General features: G+C 37.0%; 1 protein-coding gene and 1 long non-coding RNA gene across 13 annotated transcripts in view; one reads left to right on the top strand and one right to left on the bottom strand.

The window, feature by feature from the left end:
- Positions 1-1,055: 1,055 nt before the first annotated feature.
- Positions 1,056-12,123, bottom strand: part of LOC123513000 (papilin-like) — a 151,220-nt gene continuing 140,152 nt past the window's right edge. For 6 of the 12 annotated variants that reach the window (XM_045269791.1, XM_045269796.1, XM_045269798.1 and 3 more), the window contains 16 exons: positions 11,491-11,703; positions 10,805-10,975; positions 10,391-10,514; positions 10,015-10,085; positions 9,493-9,690; positions 8,612-8,821; positions 7,998-8,183; positions 7,268-7,380; positions 6,955-7,123; positions 6,665-6,841; positions 6,236-6,369; positions 5,916-6,072; positions 4,814-5,311; positions 4,043-4,198; positions 3,807-3,920; positions 1,056-3,197 (listed from right to left, as the gene is read on the bottom strand). In XM_045269791.1, the coding sequence (XP_045125726.1) occupies positions 3,019-3,197; positions 3,807-3,920; positions 4,043-4,198; positions 4,814-5,311; positions 5,916-6,072; positions 6,236-6,369; positions 6,665-6,841; positions 6,955-7,123; positions 7,268-7,380; positions 7,998-8,183; positions 8,612-8,821; positions 9,493-9,690; positions 10,015-10,085; positions 10,391-10,514; positions 10,805-10,975; positions 11,491-11,703 (2,870 nt within the window). In that variant the 3' untranslated portion in view covers positions 1,056-3,018. The remainder of the gene's footprint in view (positions 3,198-3,806; positions 3,921-4,042; positions 4,199-4,813; positions 5,312-5,915; positions 6,073-6,235; positions 6,370-6,664; positions 6,842-6,954; positions 7,124-7,267; positions 7,381-7,997; positions 8,184-8,611; positions 8,822-9,492; positions 9,691-10,014; positions 10,086-10,390; positions 10,515-10,804; positions 10,976-11,490; positions 11,704-12,123) is intronic. The other 6 variants (XM_045269799.1, XM_045269802.1, XM_045269797.1 and 3 more) reach the window with 3 other exon arrangements.
- On the top strand, positions 6,026-12,089 carry LOC123513003. The gene is made up of 7 exons (XR_006677234.1): positions 6,026-6,158; positions 6,643-6,797; positions 8,719-8,806; positions 9,486-9,715; positions 9,977-10,104; positions 10,873-11,025; positions 11,515-12,089. It is a non-coding gene; the product is annotated as an uncharacterized LOC123513003 (long non-coding RNA).

Genomic DNA, 12,123 nt, shown 5'->3' with positions numbered 1-12,123 from the left:
TGGGTGACCAGCAGGCGACCAAGGTGAATTACACACACACACACACACACTCTGTATATAGTGTAGAGGCTGTTCTCCCATTAGAATTTAAAGTTATCTTATAAATCAGGATTTTAGACTCTTATTTCCAAGAAATCTTAATTACCAGAGAGAGAGAGAGAGAGAGAGAGACAGAGAGAGAGAGAGAGAGAGAGAGAGAGAGAGAGAGAGAGAGAGAGAGAGAGAGAGAGGTGGGGTAGATGAAGGTAGTACGAGGAATGTAGAGACAAGGAAGGAGTTGGGATGGGGAGGCATACATGGGTTAAGTACGGTTGAGAAAAAGAGGTGACTTAATTATTAACACATCATGACTTTTGGTTTATGGTATTTCCCTATTGAAATTCCTTGAGGTGATATGTCATTCTAGGTAAAAGTAAGGGTCAGAAGGCTGTTTCATAATGTTGAGAGGTGTCTGTACTACTACACTTACTTTACGGTCTTCACCACACTTGTCTCTGTCAGCGAATTCATTGGGTTGGATGGTGGGAAATCTATGGTAACTTAATGATACATCTCATGCTGCTGTTTCAAATGTTCAGTTTTTTTTGGCACGCTTTATTTTTCTTAGTGTTGGTACTGAGGAGAAGTGTAAACCATTATCAATATGCTTTTCGGAGACCACAGATGATTAACCAAGTTTTCATAAGAAGGTAGACAACAATGTGACAAAGCTCAGATAGAATAGCTTGTAGAATATAGGCCTAGAGAAACTATAAATTCTTCATAATGGAAATAACACCAATATCCCAAGAGAAAATTACAGATAGAATAAAATAAAATAGAAAAAAAATATATAGGCCAACGGTAACAATTAACTCCATGGAGGGGCAGGGAGAACACTTGGAGAACTCTGCAGCAGTACACTATGCTCTCTCTCTCTCTCTCTCTCTCTCTCTCTCTCTCTCTCTCTCTCTCTCTCTCTCTCTCTCTCTCTCTCTCTCTCTCTACATGATACAAACCATCTGAGCCCCTACACACTCCTACACAGCGTTAAACAGGATATGGAAACTATAGCATTCAACACTATTATCTTTCACATATTTACAAACAGAAATAAACATCTTATTGTTAATTTATAACATCTTGGCACAAGATCCTATTTATTTCTAGCATTATCTTAACAAAAATTGGGATATACTTGTCATGTAACCACCAAATGCAGCCATAGTTGCAGCTGTTGTCATTGATGAATGTGCGTAAAGTACACCACTGCACATTTGGAGATTGCATAACAAGCAATTAATGTAAATCTATCTGGCAAACTATCTGAGCACCACTGAAGGTCCTGGACTGGCTGACCAACAGACAGATGGGCAAATGTTGTGGCAGTGACATGCAGTGTGTAGGAGAATCCTTTCTCTCCAAATTATCTTAAGTGTCTCTGAGCCTGAGGCAGAGGCAGTCATTCACCAGATACAAAGCATCAAAGTTATCTAATACACTTATGACTAAGGTGTTATTTCATGTAAAAGTAAATACTCACTAATGTCTCAAGAGAAAGGCACTTTTCTCTCACACAATTGTATTTCATTATGGCATTATTTAATTTTAAAGTGAATGCTCACTCTGTCTAAAGAAAATACTTTTCACATAATATAAATCTGTATTAGATGAATTTTGCACCCTTCAGTTCATATTTTTATCCCATTGTTTTCAGTATCTTCACAACCTTAAGCTTATATAAGAACGAGAACACCCAGGAGTAAATATTTCTTGCACAGAAAGTTATCTGATCTGCAGCAAAAAAGACAAATTTCACAAACTGAATTTTTCAAATTTAACTTAGTTCATGAGTGAGTATTGAATTGAAAGGCCCTAAAATTTTGATGGGAGTGATAATATACATATGTCCTGTTACCTATAACCGTGCCCATAGCTGGGCAATATGATATGGTATGATTTTTAGTTTTTACCGTTTTTTGTAGAATGACCAAGCAAGTGAACAAAATTCCACTTCCTGGTGGTCACAATGCAAGATAGATGAGTATTACTAATCTAGAGGCAGCTTGATATCACATCTAATGTAATATCCCCATGATGTAATTCAGTCTGCAAGGGACAATACGTGTTTACATTGTAAATATCTTTGTTTATAGCCACAACTGGCAACTCCATACCAAACTAACACATTACAATACACGAGGTCAGGTTTATTTCATACAGTAATTCTATTAAATATGTAAAATATACTTTATTTTCCAAAGACAGTCACCCTAAACAAAATACTTTATTTTCCAAAGACAGTGTCACCCTAAACAGTCAAATTGGTTACTGATTGTAATGAATCAAATTTATCTTGCATAACAAATGAGAGTGAAATGGCTGCCTCAGTTCCTTCCTCCCATGACAATAAGCTATCTATATATTATATACATGAGGGCGAGCCACACTGCCCTACATACTTTCACCAGAATCCTCAACAACTTTTCATGTGCTTCATGAAAGCATCCTCAACAACTTTTCATGTGCTTCATGAAAGCATGGATTGTATAAGCATTCTACAAATTCATGATTGATTGTGAAATGATCAATAAATATTAAATACTGGCTGCATACACCAGCTCAAAACTGGCCAGTGAAGAAAGTGTCTACAAATACACTTGTGAACAATCCAGACACAATGGAGGAGGAAGTGTCTCAATACATTAATTTGCTGATCAACCGACTTTTTTTTTTCTTTAGCTTTAGATTTTTATTAGTGTTTACATGACAATGTTCTTCTGACTCCTCAACATAATTGCAGGAATATCATAAAGCTTTTTCTGAGTACAAATGGTGCAAAATGAACTTGTTCCATGAAACAGTTTAGCCATTATATATGGTGTATTATGTATTCAAGCACTGTGCTTGTCATGTTTACAGAAGTGCTTTGCATTTACACACCATTTCCAATAACAATGGTGGCTAACTGTGCTGGATTTATCAATTTTAAGATAAAGCAATTAATATATCACTTTTAACCTGATTCCTATCCCCATTTTATTTCCTCTTCTTACTGTGTGTGAGATGAGATCCCTGAGAAGGGAGCTGTCCATCCATAGTGCAAGAGCGACAACAGAATCTTGCATAGTACCTGTTGGTGCAATACTTGGCACGCACAATAAGCTTGCAGTTGGCGAAGTAAGGGTTGTCCGTACAAGTTGGGTGTACATAGATTCCTGCAAGATTAGAAAGTATAACCATATTGAACATAAATAATTTCTTTCTCACCAGTCCAATTGCAATGATAGATTCTAATGAATTTGATTCTCTATCAGCTCTCTTCCTCCCTTAAATCTCAATGTCACTCATTCATTTGCTACACATCATAAGGAGTGCAATAGGGTGGGGGACATGATAAAATTGTGTAGCATTCATGAAGAGACAGACCTCAAGATGCCTGTGTTCATTAGGCACTAGTCATATTCAGTCAGGCAAAACAAAAGCATGGCTGGGAAGACATTGCCCCCCTCTAAAAGTTTCTCCTCTTCAACTCATTTTCTCTCCATCGTTGTAGAGACATGTGGATGGCAACATTATTCTAGAGGGAAACTTAATGTTCATTGAGTAAAAAGAGATTTTTATTTGTTCTTTTTTCATTTGTTTTTCATTGCAGAGTGTAAGGTGTGTGAAAAAACTTTTTTCAACATTTAGTGCTGGAGGGCTGGTCCTAGCGAGACAAAAATCATCACCACCATTGTCTTTTAGGGATTTATAATGCAGTAATAGAGGTGATTAGATGCAGATTTAAAGTCATGTATGATGCATCTGGTACTACAAGAACATACCTTTGATGGAAATGACAGTGATGCTGTTTGCTGTGCCATAGTCATTTTGGACATGACACTTGTACTGTCCCGAGTCTCCTACTTCTGCATTACTGATGACTAGAGTGTTGTCTTCTGCATAAAAAAAGTTATCTACTTAGCAGGAGCATAAAAAATTACCAAGCATATCTATCTTTATTTATGTAAACAAACTGCAGTGCACAGCTGAACTTCCCATTGATAACAACTCAACTCACCTTCAATGGCAAATCTTCCTGAAGATTCTATTTGGTTGTCTCCTTTGAACCACGTCACTGTTGGCTCAGGGACCCCACGCACCTCACAGGGGATGGTGATGGTAGACTGTGGCTGGAACTCGGTGTTGTTGAGGCGGACAATGGCGCGCACGGGCTCTGGTGGGGTGGCAGTGTTAGGCACATTGTGGAACCAGTGACCAATTTGACATGTGTACTGTTGTTTACTTATTACTTTAATGGACTGCAAACATTATCACAAACACAATCTGGCATAAAGTGTTAAAAAAATTTGGGGAAACAATATATGTATCATGATTTCAATTCAGAACATTGGATTTTAAGCAAATCAATCAGCAAATCAATCAAATTAATGAAACTTGTAAAAGAAAGTCATCTGATATGAAAGAGATATGACATGGTAACTTTGTTAACTTAAACTAAGCACCTGCAATTGCTGAAAAAAATAAAGAATGTCTTGTTTTGCTAGATTTATTACATGTGTTTTTAGATGTGCAGTAAAGTCAATTAATTGTTCTCATATTAATATGGTGACTGGCAGTCTACTTTCATTCAACAATGGATTATTTCCCATTCTACAAAGAAAGCAAAAATTCCCATTCTACAAAGAAAGCAAAAAAATCCAGGATTAAGTAGACCATTATTTAGTTCAAAAAAATCCAGGATTAAGTAGACCATTATTTAGTTAAGTATAAATAACAGTCCATGAAAAATTTATCTTGGGTATCAAAATAGATGTGTACAAGGCCTCACCTATAACTATCCGAGTGGTGGTAGCTTCTGTGGTTTTTGGTGAAGGTAAAATATAATCAGGCCAGTAAGGCCGCTGACCAGGAGGAACAGCAGGGAAGATAGTAGTCATGGCAGGAATTACAGAAGGTGAAGTAGCAGGAGCCTTTGGTGGGTCAACTATATACTGAAGGAAGTCCCTATCACTGGGGAGAGGCTTGTGAACTGGCCCTAAAGCATGCAGGACTGTGGTCTGAGAGGTGGCTGGTCCATATCCATTGTAAACCTGGCACGTGTATGGCCCAAGACTTCTTAGGTTGACAACACGGATTGTCAAGGAGCCATCTCTAAACTGCTCATATGCTCTTGAAGTAACTGGAAGCATGTCTCTCCCACGCCACCAGGTTACCGAGGGCCTCGGCCAACCCACGGCCCGGCAGAACAGTGTCATCTTGTTGCCAAGGGTAGCCAGTGGGGTTGTGGGGTTCCAGGGCACAACAACTGCCCCACGAGGATTGGGATCTGACATGCATGTTGTGTTAGTGAATATCCATCTTGCAGCCGTTTAGTTAATTATAATGCAAGATCTGGTATTAGAGGTTTTTGGTTATATGCCTAGACATTCACATGCATTCCTTGAAAACTTTAAGCACAGCAAAAGGTTCAGAGATTACCAAGAACAATTTCCCAAAATCACTATATGAATCAAGCATGCTGTTGAGTTTAAATTTTCTTTTCTCTTAAATTTTAATTTTCTAAAATTGTTTTAATCAATTATATCATACAAGTCATTATATATTATTGTAAATAATGATCACTACAAAGCCAACCACTAGGCAAGTTAAGCTACCCAATTTCCAAAGAGAAAGTAAACTTAAAGAAAAGACAGTGATGTAATTCAAGCAAATGTCAGTCAGTTACATTTTTTCCCTCAAGCTCATAATTAGTGTAATGAACTGGAAATCTGCAAGTCATAGCTCCATGCAATGATCTAGGAGTACTAAGTTCCATGCAATGATCTAGTAGGAGTACTGAAACTACTAAATTAATGTCATCCAGAGAACTGTCAATTCCTTTAAAAACCCACAACACATTGTCCCACCAGGCAGTGCAGGAAGGCTCTCACCAGTCACTGTGAGCTGTGCAGTGCGGCGGTCGGGTGCACCAACTCCATTGTTCGCCTCACAGGTGTACTTCCCAGTGTCACTGCGCTCCACATTCACCACCTGCAGGGAACCTCCTTCCACAATCCTGAACCTGCTTGATGGGTTGTCAGTGTTGATCTGTGGAATCAGGAAGTAGCAAGTTACCTTGTCACCAAGGACAAGCTTACCTTCAATTGTTTGCCAGAGCAAATGTTGTCCAATAGGTAACCAAGTTACTTTAGAGCCATAAAGTAAATATCACCACATAAAGCTTTGGATTATTTGCAGGAGTGTGACTGACCGCGTATGAGCCTCGGTACCAAGTGACGGTAGGAGAGGGGTCACCCTTGGCAACACATGTTATTGTCACCACATCATTCTCCTCTACTGTGACAGCATTATCAAAGCTTATAATGTGAGGTCTCTCACCATACTCTGAAAACACAGAAGTACAATTACTATTTAATCTGAAAACACAGAAGTACAATTACTATTTAATCTTTGTAGTTTTATTTATAACATCCTTACAATGCTCCAATATCCAAGACTACTTCTGTCTTAGGCCAAGAATGATCGTGAAAAGTTTCACATGAATACAAGGCTGGCTTCCCTTTAAGAAGTATATTTTCAAGAGGATGTCTCATCTCACAAAAAAATCAAACACAATATAATAATGTTAAATTAATCATATAAAAATTTCTTCCACAGAACGAGAACAAAACCATCATACCCAGAGCAGTTGTTGTGATTTCTGGCTCATAGTAATCCTCAACAGGACTTGCACACGAGTAACCACAACCATTGTAGCAACACTTCAGCGCACCACCACAGCCGGCATCGTTCTGGCACTCGTTGTCACACTGGTAACTATAACCATTGGTTTCGGGACACTTGCCAGCCTTATTTGCTAAGACAGAAAAAAAAGGCAGTCATTATTAGTATTAGATAAATCATAAATAGAAATCTGTTTAATCTTTAAATCTTTAATCATTTCACTACTTGGGTCATCTGCAAACTTACTTTCCCTGCAAACAGCTCTATAGGTGTTTTCACCAGAGCCATCCTCTGCAACAACTAGGTCAACTGAGCACTCGGTTCCTTCATGGCACTGCACTTGGTAGCACGGGTCGTAACACGAACACTTCTCACAGCCATCAGGATCCACCCTCTTCTCCACCCCATATGGGCACTAAGGAAAAAAAAATCATTGTCATTTCATCTATTCAATGAGGATTTGAATATCAGCTGATAATCATCTCTAATAAACAAGTTTGTCATATCAGTTGTATTGAATATATGACATTAGAAATTAGAAAAATATACAAGAAAATACCGATAGGAGATGACAGGATAACCGGGAATCCTTGCACCTGTCCTTGTCAGGCCGAGTGTAGTCAGATGGTCCCGAGACTGTGGGCCCAACTTCAGGTACTGTGCTTGTCTCGGCTATTCATGAAACATTATAATATTGCTTTAGATAAGACATTCAACAATAGTTCAACTAAAAAGATTGATAACATGCATAACATGCATTAATACTGATGAATACCTCCAGTAGCAAAATCGAAGCTGAAAGATAATAATTCACTAAAATCTATTGGTACAGATGACAAAAAGCTTTTAGAAGAATTTAGTTTGGTAACATTCTTCAACTTATCCTTAGGAATGTGTGTACTTAAAAGTAATGTACGGTATAGCTAATACAGAACCAAAACTACTCACTACCTGCTAAGCTGTCTGCAAACCTAGCTCCAAACATTGCTACTACAGTTAAGAGAGGGAATGGTTTGATTTTTCTTTCATTTTAGCCTCTTTAAGGCTAATTACCACCACCCCCTTGGAATCTCCAAAGTATAAAAAACCAAATAAGACAAATGAATATACATTAATGCCATGACTACCCTTTGTAGAATGCTTCCTAGAATGATGAGTTAGTAATTGTCATATCATTTATTGCCCTCTGGATGCTGAAGGCAGATATGTATTGTTAGGTTTTTAAGCAGGTGGATTATTGTTTTTATACAGGTTGCAACTTCAAAATGCAAATCAATATTAATACTTACTTTTTCTATACTTTTCGATGGCAGAAGCACAGAACTCGTTGCATGCATTAAATGTCTTAAAGCGGTTTTGGTTTCCTCCACATCCACCATATAGAAACATAACACAAGAGCCATGCGTTTTGCTGAAGTGCCAGCGTTTGTAACCCTCAGCACAGGGTCCAGCATCTTCATCTAATTCACAGATCACTTGGGAAAAAATTAGGGTTAGTGTGCACTCTATGATTTATAAATTAAATACTTTGTGTATAATACCTAAAGTTGTTAAATTTTCTCTAGTAGTAAGCCGAATAATTTAGGAAGTAAACTGAATGCATTATTAATGGTAAGTTGGAAGCAGAGATCTATCTATCTATATAAAATTACAAAACTTGCTGAAATGTTACTGAAATATCATGAAATGTTCTTTTTAGTGTAGGATTCATTCTGCACACCTATGAAGACAGAAACATGTTGCTATCTTATATTAGCCACCCCAAAGACAGTGTTTGCCTTGATTACCCTGCTTCTGAAGGGGATGCCAGCTTGACTGATACACTACAAATAAGATTTATATAACAATTGGTTTGCAATTACTTAAGCATTTTAAGAAAATATAACTGTAGATGCAATCTTACTGGTTTTAGACTCTGAAGTACTATTTCTTGGCAGGATGGTGTCATGATAAATACATTCTGCCTCACACTCCTGCTCTGTTGAGAATCTGTTTCCATTTCCCTCACAGCCACCATAAGCAAAGCCCCTGCAGCGTCGCACAGAGGCATCGTAGTACCACTTGGGGACTGCCTCATTGCATGGACCAGGATTTGCTGGTAGGTTGCATATATCTGTGGGGGAAGAAAAAGATAAGTCACACTCTCTTTACTCACCTTGATCCCTTGCAAATACACATCTTTGTCTTATGTAATATCATTTTCAGCACTTTCAATCACATGACCATTGTTTCTGCATGTAAAGCACTACCTCCCAGCCCTCTTTACCTTGCATTATTACTATTCCATAAACCTTCATTTTCAGCTTACTTAACACCTTCAGTACCATGACATGTTTTCATATTTATTCTGTTTAGAATAATTATTTGGTGACTTTATATACAGCTTCAGAAACTAAACTTATGTGGGGATTAAAATAGTGAAGACTCTAGCCATTATATTTCTTTTTATCTCCATATTCCCTTCTTAATGTAAATAAAACCGTCTAACCGTATTAAAACTCAAAAAGAAAATGCGTCCCCGTACTGAAGAGGTTAAAAAAAGATTAGAGGACCTCTAATCTCTCTATATAATTCTCAGTATCAATTTCCCTCTCAAAAATTCCTTAATACTTGGATACACATCTTTTTTATACAATTTTTATACACAAATTTTTGTCAAACAATGTCAATTTTACACAAATTTTTGTCAAACAATGTCAATTTTCTAAATTTAATCCTGTAGTACAGATACAAATTACTATTGTTCTTTATCTACAGCAGTAATGAATGCTTTGCAGTGCTCACCTTGGTTGCGGTATTTGCCACACTGCCGCTCACAGAGCTCCACACTCTGGAATCTGTTGGCATTGCCAGCACAGCCACCATAAGAGAAAGCAATACAGCTCTTGGTGTTCACATCATAGTACCAGTTGGGTAAGGCTGCTCTACAGTGACCAATTTCAACTGGCAGTCTGCAGATTTCTGGCATTTCACTTTCTGCTGCTACAAGAGACATAAAATAATACAGGTAATATAGACCTTCACTTAGACATAATTTTGTTTTTACATCTGTGCTTGTAATTAATAAAGAACAAAATGGTTTCCAAGTCAATTTTAAGCAAACCATCTTGATTATTTGAATTCCTAACTTTTTCATGGAAGAATATTGCTTGTTGACTTATAGGAAATAGTTAAAAGAAAATGTATATACATGTATGTAACTGATAAATTTATCAATGTTGGTGGAATCTTGCTGAAGCTAAGTTTGTTAAAGGCAGCATTTTTCTAGTCCTAACAACTCAGATCACAAGAGCTAGCTTTCTTTACCCTCTATGATGGTGTCATCTGGAGTGGTGATGGTCTGGCATCGCTGCTCGCAGTGTTGGATATTATCAAACCTGTAATGACATGGTCCAAGTAAGTTTTCCTCAATTTGTACACATAATAACATGAGCTGTTTATTGTAGTTATCATTGTTTTAGCAAAAACTTGATCATGATCAACATGCCAGGAGGCATATTCAATCCACTTAAGATTCATACTTTATAGAAAAGATATACAGAAAAGCAGGAGGTACAGCACTGTTACACTACAATGTTGTCTTAACAGTATAATTAAAATCAACAGCAAAAAAACTTAATCTATTTGAATCTTTTACAACCTCTACATTCACTCATGTATCTTACCCCATCATGCATCTTACCTGTTAGCATTTCCTTCACAGCCTCCATAATCAAAATCAAAGCATTGGTTGGTAGAGCTGTCATAGTAATACTGTTTAAAGCTGCCACTACATGGGCCTACAACCCGAGGAAGTGTGCACACATCTGAAATATTTAATTACAATATCAAGTACCTATTTTTCCCCCTTTTGTTTGTTTTCATAACAGTGGTTTTATCTCCATGCCCTTTACCCACTATGCTCTTCCTTAATTAATACCACAAATCATATATCACCATTTAAATGTTGAATAAATAATATACATATCTCAAGATTCAAAAGGAATAAACAGTTGTTAAGGGGCAGACTGTTAGACTTAATCAGGTATGTCTGAGACTGCAACACTCATTTCATCACTTTGAGCTCCAGAAAACAGTGGATTATAATGAACCTTACCTTGTGCATTACCACACTTGTTTTCACACTCATCCCTAGACTCAAAGCGGTTTTCGTTTCCTTCACAGCCTCCATACATGAACTGCCTGCACACACCCGTCTCGCTGTTGTAGTACCAGTAGACCCTGTAGTCCTCACAGCGACCTTCATTCTTCTCCAGGAAACAAAATTCTGGGGAGAACCAAGGTCACATTAGGAGAGAGCGAGAATGGAAAGCAAGAGTACGTACCATAACATGCAACCCTTTTAAAAACTTTTACCTGAGAAAACACCACATCCTTGATTCTGATTAGTAGTATCATGTCTAAAGAAATTGAAGACATTGGAATATACTGTTGTTATCTACTGGCACAGTAAATCTACTGGCACAGAAAATCTACTTAACAATTTGTTAACTAGTAAACTACATCATCTAATAAGAAGTAGGAGAGACTAAGAACCAATTTATAATTAATTTTTACGAACTAGAAATGAATATAATAAAAAATGCAATAAGATAATATTTACCCCATATAATTATTATTATAATGTGCAACTAGAAATAAATATAATAAAAAATGCAAGAAGATAATAATAAAACATGCAAGAAGATAATATTTACCCTTATAATTATTATATTAATTAAAGTGTAACTACAATGCTGTAACAATGTAAGTGTAATTGTAACAATCACCATTTAGCCTCACCTGTATCAAAATCTTCTTCCACAGGGATCTTCTTCAGGTTTCCACAAGAGTTCTCACAGTCTTCATAAGAATCAAAGTTATTGCCATTGCCGTCACAGCCACTATATACAAACGACTTGCACTGACCCACAGTGGCATCAAAGAACCACCGCTCCTCATACTCATCACAGCTGCCGGTGCTGCTGGCCAGGTAGCACACTTCTTCATCAAAGTCTGAATAAGAGGCAATAAACTAATTATAATACACTGGGAGAAGACTTAAAAGACACCATGTATTCATTATATTGATTGCATATTTAATAGTTTGATCCATGTCTTATTCATTTTTTTTTTTTCATTGTTTGATGATTTCATCAGTGTGTGCACATTGTGTAAGTGTTTGTACAAGTATATTGTTGGTCTATATTAACATTTACTATATATATTTTGCTACAAAGACAAGGTCATCCAAGAAAAGTAGCAAACAGACACTGTGGTATAGAAATCAATGCACACACACACACTCATATACATAAAGCTCTCAAACACAAAAACATGCAGTTAAATGAATGGAAAGAATAAGAATCCCTACTACTTCCTTACAATAAAAAGTACAATTATTATTTACTTACCTTTCAAATAAAAGCAAAACAT

The sequence above is a fragment of the Portunus trituberculatus genome, chromosome 35, assembly GCF_017591435.1.
Source record: "Portunus trituberculatus isolate SZX2019 chromosome 35, ASM1759143v1, whole genome shotgun sequence".
NCBI classification, from domain to species: Eukaryota; Metazoa; Arthropoda; class Malacostraca; order Decapoda; family Portunidae; genus Portunus; species Portunus trituberculatus.
Note: the sequence above shows the minus strand (reverse complement) of the source record. Positions and strands in the feature narration are given on the sequence as shown.